Source organism: Protopterus annectens, chromosome 9.part0 (assembly GCF_019279795.1).
Source record: "Protopterus annectens isolate FY-2018-M chromosome 9.part0, PAN1.0, whole genome shotgun sequence".
Lineage (NCBI taxonomy): Eukaryota > Metazoa > Chordata > Ceratodontiformes > Protopteridae > Protopterus > Protopterus annectens.
The window spans coordinates 1,526,715,605-1,526,737,332 of NC_056743.1; the positions used below are offsets into that span (position 1 = coordinate 1,526,715,605).

At 42.4% G+C, this 21,728-nt stretch overlaps 1 protein-coding gene across 1 annotated transcript in view; it reads left to right on the forward strand.

The window, feature by feature from the left end:
• MRPS18B (mitochondrial ribosomal protein S18B) overlaps window positions 1-21,728 on the forward strand; it is a 1,103,590-nt gene that overhangs the window by 111,226 nt on the left and 970,636 nt on the right. Inside the window, exon 2 of the mRNA XM_044084480.1 lies at window positions 10,331-10,466. Within this exon, the coding sequence (XP_043940415.1) occupies window positions 10,331-10,466 (136 nt within the window). The remainder of the gene's footprint in view (window positions 1-10,330; window positions 10,467-21,728) is intronic.

Below are 21,728 nucleotides of genomic sequence, written 5' to 3' on the forward strand. Positions count from 1 at the left end.
CTGTTAAACCTGACAGATACTACAGAGTCCCTGACTCGCATAAATTTCTGTATAAAAGCCCTGTCGTTGACCCTGAAACTATTTCTCTGGGACCCAAAGGAGTTAAGGCCTCATCAGTCAAGAATCCAGTTCCCTCTGACAGAGATTCCAGAGCATTAGACAGATGGGGAAAGAAAGTATATACGTCTGCAACTTTAGCAATGAGAGCCTTAATTTGCCAGTTTCACATGCTAAAATATCAGCAATTTTTACTGTCTCAGTTAAAACAAAAAATGCTTCCAGAATCAGATTCTCCTAATTTTAAAGAAATGCAGGATTTATTTCATGCAGCTGAACAAGTGGGAAATCATACTTTGCAATGTGGTTTTGATTCTCTAAGGCCTCCTGCAGAGCAGCAGTTATAGGCTCTGTTATTAGAAGACATGCTTGGTTAAAAGAACATACGTTTACCAGATCATGTTAAAGCAAAATTATTGGATGCACCTTTGCAGCAGGATGTGTTATTTAGAGTTAAGGTAGAAGAGGTATTAAAGAAAATGGAGGATAAGGCAAAATCTATGCAAACAGTGAAGGATTTCTTGCAGGTACAGCCTCCTCGATTTAGCAGAAACTGGCCAACTAAGAATTGGTCCTTTCCAATTACAGACAGACCTCAAAGGGGAAGATACAGACGTCCAAGAGGTAGAAGTCAAACACAAGGTCCTTACAGGCCTCAACAATGGGTTGCATCAGGCCAGAAAGAAGGGGAAGACAGGCCACAACCATATAAAAAGCAGCTCCGATGACTTCCCACTACAGCTGCCAAACAAATCCGCCTTGGCAGCCCCTTTGGGAGGAAAACTGGCACTCTTCTACCACAATTGGCAAATGATCACCAAAGACATGGGTTCTCAACATTGTATTTCAAGGTTACAGGTTCCACTTTCACACTCTGCCAAGGTTAAAAAGAATGCCAAATCTGCCACCAAATCAATGGGCAGAGGCTCAAAAACAAATTACAGCACTCGTGGACATGAGAGCTATTCAAAAGGTACCATCACAGGAGCAAGGACAAGGATTTTACTCAAGACTCTTTCTGGTATTCAGAAAGGACAAAGCCTGGAGGCCCATTCTGGATCTTTCATCTCTAAACACTTACCTGGATGTTCCGAAATTCGAAATGTTAACATTACAGCAGCTTTTTCCCATGCTGGGCAAGAAAGCTTGGCTTGTGACTTTGGACCTCAAAGAGGCATACCTGCATGTCCCTATCAGACAAAACTGCAGATGTTACCTCAGATTCATAGCTGGTTCAATGCACTACCAATTCTCTGCACTGCCCTTTGGCTTATCTACTGCACCCAGGGTCTTCACAAAGTGCCTGGCACCAGTAATTGCATTTTGCAGACAGAAAGGAATTAAAATTTATCCGTACCTGGACGACTGCCTGATTTAAGCAGAGAGCAAGAACACTCTTCTAAAGCATCTGGCATTTGTAAAAAAGTTAAGTTGCCTGGGGTACACAGTAAACGAAAATAAATCAAAACTAGTGCCCTCACAAGAGATTATATTCCTGGGTGCCAGCTTGAGCACAACGGCCCAGATGGCTTATCTCATACCAGACAAACAAGGACAACTGACTCAATACTTTCAATTGATGGCAACAAAGACCTAGCTCCCTGCAAGAAAAATTCTGCAGGCCTTGGGCTTCATGGCATCTTGCATACTACTAATTACATATGCCAGACTGCATATGAGGAAACTACAATGGTACCTAAAAGAGTGTATGGTCTCAACACTGTCAAAGTTTGGAAACAGTTATACCGCTAATACCTTGCCTTCAACAGGAGTTTCGCTGGTGGGTTCAAGCTTGTCACCTCAACAAGGGACAGCCTTTCACTCAACCCACAGCCAGGCAAACACTGACAACAGATGCATCGGATTACAGCTGGGGAGCACACATGGCAGAAAAATGTATTCAGAGCAACTGGAACGCAGGACAAAAGGCATCTGCGCATCAATCAAAAAGAGATACTAGCTGTATAAAATGCCCTTATAGCTTTCAAGGACCTGTTGCATCCAGGACAATTACTACTAAAAACAGACAATACCACAGTTATGTGGTACATAAGCAAGGGGGCACTCACTCCTACCCCCTCTGCAGACAAGCCATGACCTTGTGGAACACAGCTATAAACTATCAAGTTCATCTACAAGCACAATTCCTGCCAGGAGAGAAAAACACACTGGCAGACGACTTAAGCAGAAATATCATGGATCCCCACGAATGGGAATTGAATCCTCAAATATTCAGAATGGTAACAAAGAAATGGTGGAGCCCGGACATAGATCTGTTTGGCCTCCCCAGTGAATTGCCAGCTAAAGAAATTCTGCACAAGGAGTTACCATCCGCAAGCATGGAAAGTGGATGCCCTCTCATTCAGCTGGACAAACATACAAGTATATGCTTTCCCACCACTGCCTCTTCTCCCAAAGGTACTCATAAAGGCCAGGCAAGAAGAGCCAAAAATTATCCTGATTGCACCAGACTAGCCACGCCAGCACTGGTACCCAATCTTAAAGAACTTAGCACAAGGACCACCCTGGATTTCGCCTCAAATACCACATCTGCTGTCTCAGCGCAACAATCAGTTACTCCACAGCCAGCTAAAGACACTAAACCTAGCTGCAAGGAAGATTCCCTAGCCACGCAAGCAATGCCTCTCTCCAAAGCAGTTATGGATGTCATTCTGGATGCCAGAAGGCCTAGTACCAGGAAAGCCTACTCTGACAAATGGAAGAGATTCTGTGCCTGGAACCAGGCTCACAGCCTTGATCCTCTTGTGCCAAACATTCCTCAGATACTACAATATTTGACTGAGATGCTGGACAAAGGCCTCTCCTTTTCATCCATCAAGATCCACACCTCTGCCATCTCTGCACATTACAACACGGATCCACCAATTTTCTCTAATCCTTTGCTAAAACAGTACCTCAGAGGGGCAAAAAACATAAGACCGCCCCGTAGAGCACCTACTCCTACTTGGGACCTCAACTTTGTTTTGGAAAAATTGACTTTACCTCCTTTTGAACCAGCTAGCACGGCAGAATTAAAATACATTTCTTGGAAAACTGCTCTGCTCCTGGCAATAACTTCTGCAAGAAGAGTTTCAGAATTACAGGCACTAATGGCAGTGGAACCTTTCCTCATTTTCCACCAGGACAGGGTGTCCTTAAGAACTAACCCTACGTTTATGCCTAAGGTGGTTTCAAGTGTGTCTCTAAATCAAACCATTCACTTGCCTACTTTTTATCCAAAACCACAGAATAAAGGGGAAAGACTACTGCATTCATTGGACATTCACAGGCAGTTACACTTCTACTTGGACAAAACCAACGCTTTCAGAAAATCTGAGCAATTATCGGTAGCATATGCTGCAGCAGCACGGGGAAAAGCTATTTCAAAATGGACTATTTCCAAATGGATAGGACATTGCATACGTTTCTGCTATACGCACCATGGAAAACCTGTGCCTAACAGCATTAGATCTCACTCCACCAGGGCAACAGCCACTTCAACTGCCTACCTCAGAGGAATACCTACCAAGGATATTTTGGAAGCAGCAACATGGAGCTCTGTGCATACCTTCACCAAGCATTACCATCTGCCTCTATACTGTAAATCCAGAGCTGGTTTCACCTCTGCAGTGCTGCAGGGCCTTATAGCCACCCCTAATGCCTTATAGAACCAACCACCCTACCTCAGCTTTGGGATTCTACCCAAGTGTAATGATTGCAGCAGTGTCACGCGATGAACATAGTACAGTTTTGTACCTACCATAAATGTAGATGTTCGAGTGTAGACACTGCTGCAGTCCAGGTTACCCTCCCTCCTTCCCCTCTTACTGGCTAGTACGTACCTAGTTCCTCTACATTTTACTACCTATGGGGAGTATTTCCTGGTAGCTGAAAGTATGTTGTTTGTTTTTCTTATGTATGTTTTATTAGCAATTTGAATTGCCTACCTATTTGGGGGCACCTGACATCTGGGGCAAGAAAAACTGAAGAAAATGGCGTCGGCTGCATCTTATATACCCCTGTCTCACTGACGTCGGGGAGGAGGCGACAGCAACCGACGCCGGACCAAGACTTTGGAACTCAGGCTGGCTGGGGAACCACCTGACGGCAGGATATCCCAGGTGTAATGACTGCAGCAGTGTCTACACTCTAACATCTACATTTATGGTAGGTACAAAACTGTACTTTAGCAGCCATTTTGAATTTTCATTTAGGAGAAAATGCGTCTTCTTTAGCCTCATATAGATTGTGCAAGGCCTTTCTTAGAGGGACTTTCCTTCTTTGCCCTTCTGTCAAAGATCCAACACCCCCTTGGGATCTAACTATGATTTTGCAGGCCCTGGTTCTTCCTCCCTTTGAACCTTCAGCCAATGTAGATTTAAACTTTTTATCTTGGAAGACTATTTTTCTGGTGGCTATCACGTCTGCAAGACTAGTATCTGAATTGCAAGCCATGTCCTCTAAATCTCCTTACTTAATTTTCCACAAAGACATAGTAACTTTACATACTAATCCATCCTTTCTTCCCAAAGGTGCAACTGAGAACAATCAGTCTACTGGTCTTTTTCCCTCATTTCCAAAACAAAGGAGAATACACACTTCACCTCTTAGATGTCCACAGGAAGTTGCATTTTTATCTAGACAGAATGAAATCTTTCAGAAAATCTGACCAACTTTTCATATCCTTTTTGCATGCGTAAAAGGGCAAACCAGTTACCAAAACTACCTTAGCTAAATGGTTAAGAGATTGCATTTTGTTCAAGTCCAAAGGTGTTCCGTTATCTCAACAAGTTAAGGCTGACTCTACTATTTCCATGGCAACTTCTCAAGCCTTTTGGGCTAAAGTTTCAATTGATGACATTTGTTCAACTGCCTCCTGCTCTAATTCTCACTTTATTTCCCACTACAAATTGGACATAGTGTCCAGAAGTAGTGCTGCTTTTGGTTATGCAGTGCTCCGGAATTTCCTTCCATGATGACCGCCCAAGGTTTGTTGTAGCTGGGGACTCAGTCCCACCGGTCGAGGAAGAATGAGAAAGCCTGTGTTTGCTCTTGTTTCCCACCTTTCCTGTTACCAGTCTAGTCCAGACACAGATTTGCTGTATCCAGGACTGTTTGTAAGCTTCTGAGCCCCCCCCCCCCAAGCCTTTATATGTTGGAGGGAAGCCTTCTAGATTATCAGTGGGAGTGGTAAGCACTAGGTAGTCTATCTACCACAAATTTCCCAGAAATTGTAGTTTATTGGCCGTTTGGGCAGTTTTTCCATCCCTTTCTACTTTCTGGTTTAAAAGCCTGCATTTGTGCAGGTTTGGGCTTGTTTAAGCTCCGCGAAGCAGCAACGAGCTGAGGTAAACTATTAATGGTGCCAGAAAGTCTGCTGTTCGGTTTTTCCCATATATCTTGCTAGTTCTCTCTCTCGCTTGCACTTCAGATATCTTAATCGCTTTGCACTTCAGCAGGTTTTTGTAGCAATTATTGTAACACACCTAAGCGCCATCAGCAATAGTCGTTCTTCATGGAAATAGCTCCAGTACTTAGTAGTTACAACCACCCCTCCTGGCATGATTAAAGGGCAGTTTCCTGTGCTTTTTCCTATTAACCTGGTGCACTTGGGCATTCTGAGGCAGTGTAGCTGCTGCCTCATGTACACAGACAACCCTCTCCTCTTACCTTCCAACACTCAGATTTGTGAGAGATGCACTTGTATCATTGGAAGCTATGCACTCTCCAGCCAAGACCGGACTAGCTGGTCAAGAGGGGAAGGTCAACACCCGCACCACATCACATGGAATGCATAGCCCTCCAGAACACCCACCATCACAACTCTCACATAAAAACACAAACCACACACCCACTTTCGTGGAGGCTATCAATAGAAATTTACCCAAACAGCAGAGACCTCCAAGACAGAAACGCACTCTACCACCTCCCTGGGTGGGAGGTTGGCATAATGGTTAAGGTGTTTGCCTTATAAACCAAAGGTGCAGGGTTTGATTCTCACATAGGGTAATCGGCTAGGCTTAAAATGGCCCACAAAGGTAGTTAGCCTGGTTCTATTCTATGAACCTAAATATCCTTAAATCTATTCTATGAACCTATGAACAGCACAAACCACAGAACACATAGCTTACCTCCACAGTGTGCCCCTCAACCTTAGCCCCTAAGGCTAAACACCTTGCCAAATACACTAATCATAGGTGACTCAGTAGTGAGGCACACAAATGTCCCTCTCACTAGGTTGAATAAGAAGAAGGTAACAGCTGTCCATCAGGTGCCAGAATCGACACACAATGCACGCACTCAGGTCACTCCACAACAAGTACAAGTATGACTCTGTCAGTGTCCATGTGGGTGTGAATGACCTGAGACACACCTCCTTGGAGTACATGAAAAAAGACATGATGGAGCTCTCGGATTATGTGGCCCAGGCAGGTATGACCCTAGCCCTGAGCAATATCCTACCGTCACCTAGAATGATCCCACAGTACAAACAAAAAATGATTGACTTCAACAATTGGTTAAGTTTCTGATGTCATTCTAAGGGGATCCAGTATCTGTCTGCTTGGGATGACATGATTGACAGGCCTCTATGCTTTGCCGGAGATGGTCTGCGTCTGTCACCCCTGGGTTTCCGGGTACTGGCTAAGGCCAATAGTGCCTTTTTTGGGCGGTGTTCCAAAGACCAAATTACCACCATAACAGCTATAAATAAATGCAATTTGAGGGTCATGCTGCTCATTGCTAGAAGTCTAAATTTCAAGATGCACTCACTTGAAGCACTCCTCAAAATGGAGAACATTGACATTTGTGCTGTAACGGAGACCTGGTTTATAGCAGCAGAAAGCACCCGTGTGCTACCAGGCTATAACTTATTCCACACCTTTTGGCCCCGAAACATGGACCAAAGCTCCAAAGGCGGTAGTGTCTCCATATTCATAAAGGATATGCACACCTCCAGACTAGTAGCCCAGCATAATGCATCTGAGATATTTTAGATACAACTAACATTGGGTAAGATGGCGATCCAGGTCATAGCCTGCTGTAGGTCCCCAACTATGTCCCTAGACTCTCACTCCACGTTCCTAGCACCCTGGAATCTATCAAGGTCCAACCCAACACTCATACTAGGAGACTTCAACTACCCCTCCATCAATTGGGAAGACTAATCAAGCACCAATACACTGGCCCAACGCTTCCTGGAAATAATCAATTCTAGTGCCCTGGACCATCTCATTCTGACCCCACTAGAGGAAGCAACATCCTCGACCTGGTTATTACTAACATGAGGGTCCGTTGCTCTACACCAGTAGTCAATCCCTCCCTTGTCAGATCTGACCATAAACTAATCACCATGGAAGTCCACATCTCACCCACACACCCCCGCAAAGGTAACCACCTTGAAAAACTTCTCCAAAGCTGACTTTGGGCTCCTAAAAACAGAGGTGGCTGACTTCATGGCACCCATGCCAATGGAAAATAGCTGCATGACTGCTGAATCATACACCAATGCACTGTATGAACATGTACATAAATGTGTGGAACTAGCCATACCCAACAGAACCAAGATGCTCTCCTCCAAAAAAAAGGAAAACAATCTGGTGGTCCCCTTCCATTAATAAACTCTACAACAGAAGGAAGTAGCTGTTGCAGAAAAAAGTTGAAGTCCCAAGACTGGAAAAACGCCCTTATTAGCCTCAACAAAAAGTTGAGATCCCTCATCAAATCTTCCAAAGCCAGCTGTGAAAGCAGAATTGTGGCAGTCACTAAAAAACCATCACAAAGCCTTCTATAGTTATGTCAAGAACGTCCACGGCAATACCCAGATTTGCTCTGAGTTACTAAACAATGGTACCTCCTATACTGAGCCAACAGATATTGCCATCATACTGGCTGACAGATTCAGTGCCAACTTTACCCCTCTCTCCCTCCCTTAAGGACCAATCACAATACCGGAAGAATGCCAGGCACCCAGCAATACTGCAGCACAGGTTAAAGCTGCATTGTCCAAGGCCAAGAATACAGCTTCCATGGGACCCGATAATATCTCTGGCTGTGTTCTGCATGAACTACAAAGCGAACTGGCACCACATCTGTGTGCCCTGTTCAGTCAAAGCCTCACCTCAGGCTTTGTCCCTACCGAATGGTGCACGGATGCAGTCATCCCTCTCCATAAAGGGGGAGCGACTACAGACCCTGGGAATTATCACCCCATTAGCCTGACAAGTCTTATATGTAAAGCTATGGAGCGCATCATCATGGACATGATCAACAAAGATATAGGAAATATCCAAACTCTAGACCCCACACAATCTGACTTTGTGAAAGGGAGGTCATGCCTACTCAACCCGATTGACTTCTTTGAATCAGTCACCAGGGCTGTGGATGAAGGTAAGGCAGTGCATACAGCCTACCTCGATCTGGCCAAGGCCTTTGATACCATTCCTCACTCGGGAATTATTGATAAACTCACCAAACTAGGCATCAACCTCTGTATCACTCGGTGGGTTGCAAATTGGCTCACAGATAGAACACGCAGTGTAAAAGTAGTGCACTCCAAGTCATACTGTCGACCAGTCATGAGTGGAGTCCCACAGGGATCAGTCCTGGGTCCTCTCCTGTTCGGCATCTACTTCTCAGAAGTCCAGGCCAACACAAAGGGACTCTGGCTGACCAAGTTCACAGATGACTGCAAGCTGGAAGCCATTATTAACTCCCCAAGTGATGCAGACATCCTACAGAAAGGCCTCACTGAGACAGAACAATGACTGATGTTGAAATCATGGCCCTAACCTTAATGCCAAAAAATGCGTCGTCATCCCCTTTGGTAAAAACTTGGTTCCCACTAATTACCACATCGATTGGGAGCCCAGTGAACACTGAAGGCGTTATAAGAGACCTGGGGACGCAATCTCTCCTTCGACCACCACATTGCCACTGTGGTCAGAAAGTCCTTCTGCGTTTTGCATCCAGGAAGAAAGAGGTCATCGTCTGTCTCTACTCTTCCCTCATTAGACCAATCGTCGCGTATACTGCCCCATTTGGCATGTACCTCACTAGACAGCGGCAACAGCTGGAGAGGCCACAGAAGTACCTCACAAAGAGGATCCTAGGCATTAAACAGATGTCCTACATGGACAGACTCAAAAGACTCCAGCTATTCTCTGTCTCGTATCACCTACTTAGAGGTGATCTCTGCTTGACTTACAAGGCCATGTCTGACCCAGCTCTGTTATAACTGCTACATCTAAAGAAATCCCAATCCCTCTGCACCACATGCTCCAGAGACCTCAACCTTATTACCACAATCAACAGAACATGCTGGAGGGACAGGTTCCTGACCCAGAGACTGCCCTTGCTCAGGAACAGACTTCCCATACATGTCAAGCAGAGCACCTCGCTGTCCCTCTTCAAGAGAAATCTTGATGAGTGTTTGGGTAATAGAAAGTTCACCCCGTGGATCACTCCAGTGGCTCTGCTTGATAGAGGCACTGGAAACTAACGTCAGGCGGCACGATGCCACGGCACTTCTATGGGCTAGGCTTGTAAAGGCTCCAGGGCCATTAGCCTAGTACACACCTATGAACCTGTGAACAACATCGGATAAAGAAGTTATGTACGTACCATAGCGTTCCATCTGTGTTGTGTCTCTCATTCTTCCTCAACTTTCCCTGTCTCTTGGGGTATGACTTGACAGATGTGTTTATAGGAATCTCTTTTCCTTGTTGAGCTCCTGTTCTTTCTCTCTTCTGCGTTACTAGCTGTCAGAAGTAGTTGTAGTTTGCCTATATAGTTTATTGTTGGCAAACATGGTAGCAGCAAACTCAGTCTGAAGTAACCAGGTAGGAGTGAGGCATTATGGGTAGGGGAGGAGCTCGAGGTTTGGAGCCTAAGTTGTTGGAAAGTGGCCAAGTTGGATCTGAGGTCAGATCCAAAACCCACAGGTCGAGGAAGAATGAGAGAAATGACAGAGATAGAACATTATGGTAAGTATGGAAATTCAACTTTTTTTTTTTTGTGCAAGTCCAGGATGTAATGAATTGATGTATGGTATTACTATCTTCATGAGCTGTGTCATAAAAAGAAAGTAACTTATTTTCTTTGTTCTCATTCTTTTACAATATTTTTTTTACTCTTAAACTGCAGATATTTTCTTCTTACTATTGTGGTGTTAAAACGTGGTTCATATTTTGTTGAGTTGTCATATGGAGCTTTCCACATGTGCTTGCACTTTCCACATATGTTATCCTGTCCTTTACTGTTTGTTTCTTCACAGGCTGTAGCCCCAGGATGGTATTGGAGGAGACCTCTGTCCCAGTCATTCTGTACAGCAACAGAACAGATAGAGCAGACTGGATTTGATACAGTTTCCCGTTACAAAGAAAGACCTTGGGAGTACTTGGAAAGTGAAGGTATGCATTTCTTAACTGAAACAAGGGTAGATTTCGTAGAGAGGGAATTATGCAGACCTGGCTCGGAACTGGGATGAGACTTAATGTGGGGGGTTATTTACTACAGCTGTTGTAATTACTGCATTTCTCTTTCTAAAATGTTCATACAGTCAGTATAGTAAGCATCAAAAGAAAAAGCATATGCTGTAGAATCCTGTAATGCAAATCAAGTAATATTCTCTGTAATACAGAGTACATATGCAAATGCTAAAACATTGGTAGCCACTGAAAAACAGAAGTAAGGGAAGTAGTTCAAGATGTGCAGTCCATCTATCACTGTACTGACTGATATTTCATTTTCTGTTATTAGACTCTCTAATGTATAGCTCATATCATATATGGGTTCCCTGCAACTTTTCGAAAGGATAGACTAAAGAATGCTTATTAACCAAATATTCAGAACATTGGATCACTTTTTTTTTTTCTAGTTGTTGGTAGATGTCCTTCAAGGATGCATCTGCAGTCATAACATATGGGTTGTCCTGCCTCAGGCAGCCCTTCGGTCGGCCAGATTCCAAAGTCTGGGTCTGGCCTCGGCTGATGTCGCACTTTCCCCGAAGTCAGAGCTTCTGGGGTATAAAGGCATCAGCCGACGCCATTTTCCTCAGTCTTTCTTGCCGCGCCGTGCCCGAAGCAGAAGCTGTTGGCAAGTGCCGGTCGGTCAGTTCCAGAGATTTCAGCTACCGAAGACTTCTAAAAAAGCTAAGTACCCCGTTGGGGACTCTTTCTTGCCTCAGCCGATGTCAGACAAAGTAAATAATTGTTTAACTTGTGGGAAACAAATACCTCATAAGGATTTCCACTCTTACTGCCTTCCTTGCTTAGGCCCAGACCACGACGTATCAGCTTGTTTAGCCTGTGCCTCCTTCAACCGACGGACTCTTAGACGTCGGTCGGAGTTTGCAGAAGAGTTTCTTGGATCCGCTTTTGCATATAAAATGCCGTTGGAGACTCCGACTACACAATTAGCCAAAAAACGCAAGGAAAAGGACCGACACTCGCGGCCCGCGGTTTCGGCTGAAACCACAGTTAGGCCTACTGCGAGTGTCTCGGTTTCGGCAGAAACAGAGTCCTCGGTTCTTACTTCTGCCGAAAATATACCTCCGACAACCGAGGCCAGAGAGGCCCCGGCTGAGTCGGCTTCAGAAATTCCTACCGAAGAAGCAAGCGCACAAGAATTGTCCGACACCATTCCATTGGACATTCCTACAAGTGCACGTGGGGCAGCTAGGCCCCCTGCTTCTATGTCTATTAAGGCCTTCTCCAGGGCTAAAGCAGCTAAAATTTCAAAAGCTTTACCAGCAAAATCTACCTCTCAGAGACCTTCCTCAAGTTCTCAGATTCTCAGCCTTGCTGAGGACCTTATATCTCTGATTAGGGGTTCCCAACCTCACCCAGACAGGGCCTCTCAACCTCCTCCTGACAAAAGGCCTAGGACTGAACCCCCTGAACCTCTCTCCTCGGATTACTCCTCGGATGGATCTGATTTATCAGACCATCAGGAAGGGCCATACTCACCTTATGAGGATTCAGATGCAGAAGACTCTATTCCTTCTGCCTCCCCTCCAGAAGAATTTTCCTTTGGGGAGACTTTGCACTCAATGAGGGAACACTTTCAATGGCAGGGTCAGGATTTCTCTGATTCTAGGAAAAGACTGAGGACCTTTTTACACTTGCCACAGTATAGGCCTTTAGCCATACCACCTGTGCTAACTGTAGTTGATGATGCATATACTGATGTCAGTTCTGCCCCTGATTCTCTTCCCCCGGCCCCTGCCAAACCTGACAGATATTACAGGGTCCCGGATTCTCACTTCCACTTGTATAAAGTCCATGCTGCAGACCCAGAAACTATTTCTCAGGGCCCAAAAGGTGTTGCAGCTGCCACTGCCAAAAACCCCTACCCTCTGAAAGAGAGTCAAGAGCATTAGAGAGATGGGGAAAAAAGGTTTATACATCTGCTACTCTTTCTGCCAGGGCTTTAAACTGTCAATTCCATATGATACAGTACCAGGAATATTTGTTAGATCAGCTGAATAAAAAGCTTTCCTCTCCTGAACCTTTAGACCGTAAGTCCCTTCAGGATTTGGTACACAACTCTCAGCAGGTCAGTAATCATTTCTTAAAATGTGGCTATGATGCACTGGAGGCTTCATTTAGATCAGCTATGACTGGAGCAGTAATTCGAAGACATGCCTGGCTAAAAGAGCAATCCTTGCCAGACCATGTCAAGGCTAAACTCCTAGATGCTCCAATGGAGAAACAAAGTTTATTTGGCTCCCCTGCACAGGAGATTCTAAAGAAAGTGGAAGAAAAAGCAAAATCTGTGCAAACAGTGAAGGATTTTCTGCAGGTCCAACCTCCGAGGTTCAGCAGAAACTGGCCTTCAAAGAATTGGTCCTTTCCAGACACCTCCAGAGCACAGAGGGGCAGGAATAGACGCCCAAGAGGCAGAGGTCAATCAAAGGGTGCCTACAGGGGTCGACAGTGGCAACCTGCCAACCAGAGGAGTACTGCCACAGCTGCAACTGCAACCACTTCCACAGGACAGACACAATGACTTGGCTCTGATTCCGCCTACCAGGCAACAACTGGAAGCACCCTTGGGCGGAAAGTTGGCTTTATTTTCAAAAAACTGGCATTGCATTACAAAAGACAAATGGACATTGCAAACAATAGACAAAAGATACAGGTTTCACTTCCACACTTTACCAAAAAAGAGCGGAATGCCAAACCTTCCACCAAACCAGAAGCCAGAGGTTCTAAGACAAATCAACAATTTACTTCAGATGAAAGCAATAGAAAGGGTACCATCTATGAAACAAGGCCAAGGATTTACTCCAGACTATTCCTTGTACCAAGAAAAGAAACCCAATGGAGGCCTATTCTCGACTTGTCCGCACTAAACACATATCTCATTGTGCCAAAATTCAAGATGCTGACCCTACAGCAACTTCTTCCCATGTTGGGCAAGGAGTCTTGGCTGGTGACTCTAGATCTCAAGGAGGCATACCTGCACGTCCCTATTCGACCAGATTGCAGAAGACACCTCAGATTTCTTGCAGGATCAGAGCATTATCAATTCTCAGCATTGCCCTTTGGCTTATCTACTGCGCCCAGAGTATTCACGAAATGCCTGGCATCAGTAATGGCACATTGCAGGCTTCAGGGAATTCAAATCTATCCATACCTGGACGACTGCAACAACAACAAAGGCACCAACACAAGTCGAAAAAGCACAACAGTTGGATTCACCAAACACGATTTAATGTAGAAATTCTGTCTCTCTGACGTGTCGGCCTCAGCCTTCAAGGAGTACAGAACAAGTGAAAAGCACAATCCTTATATACAAACTAAATCACTTAATTAAAACAATTAAACAATCAAATAATTAAAAAATTAAACTAGCAGCATTTTCCAATTAAAATCCTCATTCAGTCCGTTTGGAAATAAAGTTTTAAACTTCAATATATAAACCGTTTCTTTATACAACAACATCTGTTTAATTTTTGACTGTTCATGCTTATTATCAGGCAGTTGTTCTAAAATTGTTGCCTGTAACATCTTATCACTATTATGCATTTCAAAAAAATGTCTGGCAACAGGACTTTCAGTTTTGTTGTTAATTATATCTCTAACATGTTCCAAGAGTCTTACCTTAAAGGCTCTCTTGGTTTCCCCTATGTAAAATTTATGACAAGGGCATTTTAAAGCATAAATAACCCTCTCAGTATTCTAACAAAAATAATTATTTACTCTAAAGGGAATACCATTAATGTACTCAAAGCTGGAAATAACAAAACTGAATGCCTTGCATTTACCACACTGATGAGTCCCTTTGTAACTAATGCTATCTGTCATTATTTCAATTGGGAGACTAAATTAGCCTTTAAGGTAAGACTCTTAGAACATGTTAGAGATATAATTAACAACAAAACTGAAAGTCCTGTTGCCAGACATTTTTTTGAAATGCATAATAGTGATGATAAGATGTTACAGGCAACAATTTTAGAACAACTGCCTGATAATAAGCATGAACAGTCAAAAATTAAACAGATGTTGTTGTATAAAGAAACGGTTTATATATTGAAGTTTAAAACTTTATTTCCAAATGGACTGAATGAGGATTTTAATTGGAAAATGCTGCTAGTTTAATTTTTTAATTATTTGATTGTTTAATTGTTTTAATTAAGTGATTTAGTTTGTATATAAGGATTGTGCTTTTCACTTGTTCTGTACTCCTTGAAGGCTGAGGCCGAGACATCAGAGAGACAGAATTTCTACATTAAATCGTGTTTGGTGAATCCAACTATTGTGCTTTTTCGACTTGTGTTGGTGCCTTTGTTGTTGTTGCTGCTGCTTATGTCGACGGATTCACTTGCACAGTTTCCACGAGTGCTGCGTGACACAATGGATGGCAGCCAGCTTTCATTAGACAATTTTGTGAGCAATGTTACGGATAGAGGTGAGCGACAGCTATTAAATAGAACTGGTTCCGGAAAGAACAACACACTCTGGGACAAGTGGGAAGATGACCGGAAAAAACGCTTCCCTAATCCCTTTTGTAGTGTGGGGAGAAAGACTTTCATACCGGATAATGTAGAGCACAAACTGCTACTTGAAAACCTGGAGAAAAAAATGATTAAAGAAACTGCAACGTTTTTTAACATCTGTGGACTGCAAAGATATATAGATACAGAGACAACACCCAGGGGGTTAAGGGTGTTTAAAGATCCCACCACACCTTTTGACCTCTCTAAAGATTCGGACATTGTGTTTCACAAACGGTGGGTATCTGCAGCTCACAATTGTGTTACTGAATGGCTGCACATCCTAATTGAACGCGATCGATTAAAGCAGAAAGAATTGTGTATGGATATCAAGAAAATGTGCGGTGACATATCAAAATGTGTTTCTACATCCTTTTTGGATAAATTTCTCATACAAGTTAATGATAAATTGAAAGACTATGAATTAACACTCATTGAGAGAAAGAAAGGCAAATTGATCAGAGACTTGCGTGATTACGAGTTAAATAAAGCATTTTTATCAAGAACCAATCGTCACAGGGGACGCAAACACGTCAGGTTCCAACAGGAAACAGACAGGACACGTCCTTTGAATTCATCAGCGTCGGCGTCGGAGAATGGTTATACTTCCTTTGAAGACGATGGGGCTGATACAGATTTTCCTCATCTACCAGCAGCTGAACATCCAGAACATTTACGGCAGAATTTTCGTTCAGATCAGCCACAAGCCCAGAGAGACACTTCACGGCAGAAACGCCAACGGGACTATACAGAATACGCAACATCAGAACCATCCAGACGAGGTGGCTATAAAAGAGGTAAATGGTAGTTTTGCCTCTAATAATTTGGACAATTATGTCGTGAATTTGTCTAACTATGTATTTAATGATAATGAACTTTCGGTGTTAAATCTGGGTTTGAAATTCATTCCTACAGTTGTGTCTAGACTTCATGATATGCAAATGGATGTATACAGATTTAGCAGGAAGCTATATTTAAAATATTTTTTTAGTTTGAGTGCTGATAGTGAGGTTAATGTTTTAGATTCAAACTCCTCAAGTTTAGATGACAGTTTCTATTCATGTACGTCAGACGAACCACTTAATGCTTATGTAAAACTTAACACGGAGAATGTACCTTCTAGCAGCAACTTTATACCCAAAGTTATGAATTATGAAGTGTCCAACTTCATTAAAATGGTGAATCACTCTGTGGAAATAGGTTATCAAGAATTCATGGAAAACAAAAACAATGTTAAATATAATATGTCTTACCGGGAATGGAATATTTTGATGGAATTAAGTAAGAATAATAATATTGTTTTCAAATCTGCGGATAAGGGTAATAAACTTGTTGTTTTAAATACGATTGATTATTTTGACATGTGTATGTTACATCTCAATGATAGCAACACATATGAAATATGTGATATGGATAGGTATAATGCAGCCATTCTACAATATAGTGAACTTATACAGAAAGGCTTCAGATTAGGGTATTTTGAGATGAAGGATGTTAAGAACAAATTCCAGGCAGAAGGTTGTGGCATGGCGTATTTCTATTGCCTGCCTAAAATTCATAAAAATCTTATGAAACCTTCTGGTCGCCCTATAGTGTCAGGACGTAAATATTTTTTACGTAATTTAGGAATATTTCTACATAATTACTTGTTATCATATGTTAAAAAATTACCATCTTTCTTAACAGATGTGTTTGATTTTCTGAAGAAAATTAGTGACATTAAATGGAAGAAAAGTATGTATTGGTTGACTGTTGACGTCAAAAGCCTATACACAAATATTAGCCACGAGTTTGGTATAGAGGCTTTGAGATTGTTTTTGGGACACTCCCCTGTTTCAGAATTTATTATTGAGTTATTGCATTTTTCTTTAACTGATAATTATTTTGAATTTAATCATATTTTATATCATCAGAAACGAGGCACTGCCATGGGGGCTTCTTTTGCCCCCATGTACGCTAATTTAGCGATGGGACTTTTTGAGCTGGAATATATCTATAAACATAATTTTTTCCAAAACCATGTTATCAGATATTATAGATATGTTGATGACTTAATTTTTTTGGTGGAGGGAGAACAGTCTTTGGCCCTACAATTTATTTCAGATCTAAAGTCCAATAGATTCTTTTTGGATTTTGATGGTCTAATTATGGATACACGAATACCTTTTTTAGATGTGATTCTTGATATTTCCAGTGGCTATAAATTAGTAACTTCAGTAAATAGGAAATTTGAAGGTCCAACACAATATGTACATGGTGATAGTGGACATGTTCCACATACAATACATTCTTTACCATATGGAGAAATGTTACGGATATCTAGACTATGTAATGAAATAACAGAATTTAAAAGAGAAATTGACTTGTTGTATAACTCTTTCTTATTGAGAGGGTATAATATGACTGTTTTGGATGAAAGTTTTAATAAACTATGTGAGTGTTCTCAGAGTTATAATAAGAAGAGTAGGATATATGATAGGAAATCTGTTTTTTCCATAAGTCAAAATAAATAGAGACAACAGGAGGTTATTTATTTTGTTACCACCTGTGGATGTTATACATCTGAATTTATAAAAATTATCTCTATGTTTTGGAAGTATTTTAGTACTTTGGGTAATGTTAAACCTCGGTTAAATGTTAGTCTGAAATTCTCATATAGAAGGGGAAGAAATATTAAAGACTTTTTAGTCAAAAGCAAATTTAGTCTCCCAATTGAAATAATGACAGATAGCATTAGTTACAAAGGGACTCATCAGTGTGGTAAATGCAAGGCATGCAGTTTTGTTATTTCCAGCTTTGAGTACATTAATGGTATTCCCTTTAGAGTAAATAATTATTTTTGTTGCAAAACTGAGAGGGTTATTTATGCTTTAAAATGCCCTTGTCATAAATTTTACATAGGGGAAACCAAGAGAGCCTTTAAGGTAAGACTCTTGGAACATGTTAGAGATATAATTAACAACAAAACTGAAAGTCCTGTTGCCAGACATTTTTTTGAAATGCATAATAGTGATGATAAGATGTTACAGGCAACAATTTTAGAACAACTGCCTGATAATAAGCATGAACAGTCAAAAATTAAACAGATGTTGTTGTATAAAGAAACGGTTTATATATTGAAGTTTAAAACTTTATTTCCAAATGGACTGAATGAGGATTTTAATTGGAAAATGCTGCTAGTTTAATTTTTTAATTATTTGATTGTTTAATTGTTTTAATTAAGTGATTTAGTTTGTATATAAGGATTGTGCTTTTCACTTGTTCTGTACTCCTTGAAGGCTGAGGCCGAGACGTCAGAGAGACAGAATTTCTACATTAAATCGTGTTTGGTGAATCCAACTGTTGTGCTTTTTCATACCTGGACGACTGCCTAATACAAGCGGACAACAAGACAAAATAATAAGAGATTTGGCCTATGTCATACACCTGTTACAGGCTTTGGGATACACAGTCAACATCCAGAAGTCAAGACTAGTGCCATCCCAAAGGATAACATTTTTGGGTGCGGATCTGGACACAATAATTCAGATGGCTTTTCTCACAGAAGAAAAACAAAAGCAACTCCCAGTCTACTTCATGGCTTTGACAAGACAAACTCAGCTTACTGCAAGGAAAGTCCTGCAGGCCCTGGATTACATGGCATCCTGCATAATCTTGATCCCGCATGCCAGGCTGCATATGAGGAAATTACAATGGTACCTAAGGAATGTATGGTCTCTACACAGGCACAGTCTAGAAACCATGATACCAATCATTCCATGCCTGAAAAAAGAATTCCTGTGGTGGGCTCGGGCCTGCCAGACCAACAGAGGGTTGCCTTTCAACAAACCACAACCAAGGCAGACCATCACCACGGACGCCTCAGACCTAGGATGGGGAGCACACATGGAAGACAAGTGTATCCAAGGCCTGTGGTCTCAAGACCAGCTGAATCTGCACATAAATCTAAAGGAGATGCTGGCAGTGAAGCATGCAATCGAGGCATTCAAATCATTCCTCCAGCAAGGACATCTGCTGATAAGGACAGACAATACCACAGTCATGTGGTACATCAACAAACAGGGAGGCATGCATTCCTACCCTCTATGCCGGATGGCAATGGACCTGTGGAACCTAGGCCTGAATCTCAACATCCAACTGCAGGCCAAATTCGTACCAGGAAAAGAGAATTCCCTAGCAGACAGCTTAAGCAGAACTACCACGGATGCTCAGGAATGGATGCTGCATCCAGACATCTTCAAAATCATAACAAACAAATGGGGAATGCCAGAGATAGACCTGTTCGCCTCCCCACTCAACCACCAACTGAAGAAATTCTGCTCAAGAGTATACCACCCACAAGCCTGGAGGGTGGACTCCCTCTCTTTCAGCTGGAAGGCCCTAACAGTGTATGCCTTTCCACCTCTCCCATTGATGTACAAAGTTCTACTGAAGATCAGGGAGGAACAGCCAAAGGTGATTCTGATAGCTCCAGACTGGCCAAGGCAGCATTGGTATCCGCTACTGAGAAGCATGTCTCGGACGAACTCATGGCCTCTACCCCTATGGCCTTTACTTCTAATGCAGAACAACTACAAGACCCTGCATCCAAACTTGAAAACACTGCAGCTAACTGCCTGGAAAATTGCTTAAAACAAAACCAAACTTTTATCTCAGAGGGTCAAGGACATTATCCTGGAGGCTCGCAGACCCTCCACAAGAAAAACATACTCAGCTAAATGGAAGAGATTCCTCATTTGGAGTGCATCAAAGGGTACAGATGCCACACTGGCAAACCTAGCACACATCCTAGAATACTTAGCAGAACTGTTCCACAATGGCCTGTCCTATTCTTCCATTAAGATTCATGCTTCAGCAATTTCAGCAGAGTACAACATGGATCCTCCTATCTTCTCTCACCCTCTCCTCAGACAATTTTTAAGAGGGATCAAAAATGTAAAACCTCCAAGGAAACCCCCTCTGCCTGCATGGGATCTCAATTTTGTGCTGGAAAAATTAACACTACCCCCTTTTGAACCAGCAGCATCAGCAGACTTACAGTTCTTATCTTGGAAAACTGCTTTCCTTCTAGCAATCACTTCAGCAAGAAGAGTATCCGAGTTACAGGCACTAATGGCAGTGCAGCCTTTCCTTATTTTTCACCAGGATAGAGTGTCTCTGAGAACCAATCCTACTTTCATGCCAAAGGTGGTATCCAGGGTATCCTTGAACCAAGCTATTCATTTGCCTACGTTCTTCCCTAACCCACAGAACAGGGGGGAAAAACTATTGCACACTTTGGATGTACACAGACAACTACGCTACTATCTGGACAGAACTAAAACCAGCAGAAAAACTGACCAACTTCTTGTAGCATATGCAACTGGAGTGCAAGGAAAAGCAATTTCCAAACAGACAATTTCAAAATGGATAGGAAATTGCATTCGTTTCTGCTACTCTTTTCATGGAAAGACAACTCCTGAAAATATCAGGCCTCACTCCACAAGAGCCACAGCCACCACTACAGCTTTCCTACGAGGAGTGGCTACCAATAGAAGCTGCTACTTGGAGGTCCGTGCATACATTTGCCAAGCATTACAATCTACCTTTATACTCCAGATCCCGAGCAGGTTTTGCAACTGCAGTTTTACAGGGGATCTTAACTACACCATCATTATCTTAGTACCTCCTCCCCCAGTTTGGCTATGGTATTCTACCCATATGTTATGACTGCAGATGCATCCTTGAAGGACATAGTACAGTTTTGTACCTACCATAAATGTAGATGTCCGATAGGTATGCATCTGCAGTCAGGATTACCCACCCTCCTTCCCCTCTGTGGTATTCCTAGGGTGCTTACCCCTCTTTTAGCTAGCTGGGGGAATCTATTATGGTGTATTTGTTTGTATGTATATATGTATATATATATATATATTTTGTTTGCTACTGTTTGGAATTTCCAACATTTATCCAAATTTAGCCTTCCTAGAGGGCACCTGGCATCTGGGGCAAGAAACACAGAGGAAAATAGCGTCGGCTGATGCCTTTATACCCCAGAAGCTCTGACGTTGGGGAAAGTGCGACATCAGCCGAGGCCAGACCCAGACTTTGGAATCCGGCCGACCGAAGGGCTGCCTGAGGCAGGACAACCCATATGTTATGACTGCAGATGCATACCTATCGGACATCTACATTTATGGTAGGTACAAAACTGTACTTTTCGAAGATTAGGAGTTTGCCCTTAATCCAGTGTGGTGCGAACTCGAAGTTAGTTCATTTCCAAGGTTCAGTGTTTTGACTTTGAAACCTTTGAATTTCAATGCAGTGGTATGTCTACTTTGTTTTGTAAGAGATTATGCTTCTATGGGCTTTGGGGGCTGACACTGATGTATAAATAAAGGCATCAGCTATAAAAGGCTTAGCTTTCATTGTATCTTCAGTCATATATGGGCCTACCTGTTGCCCAAGCAGTTTATTTTTATAATGTCAACAACTGGCTACCTGACCATTTTGCTGCATTTGGGAGTTACTGATTGTAGTTGAAACGTACTTGCGGCATGCTTTGTGCAGTTTTTGTTAAATAGCCATTTCTGTTCTGTTAATTTTACTTGGCCAGATTATATTCATCTCAAACATATTTTGTTTACTGGAACAACTGCTGTTGCGTGTGATCTATTTTTCACATTGCTAGTTT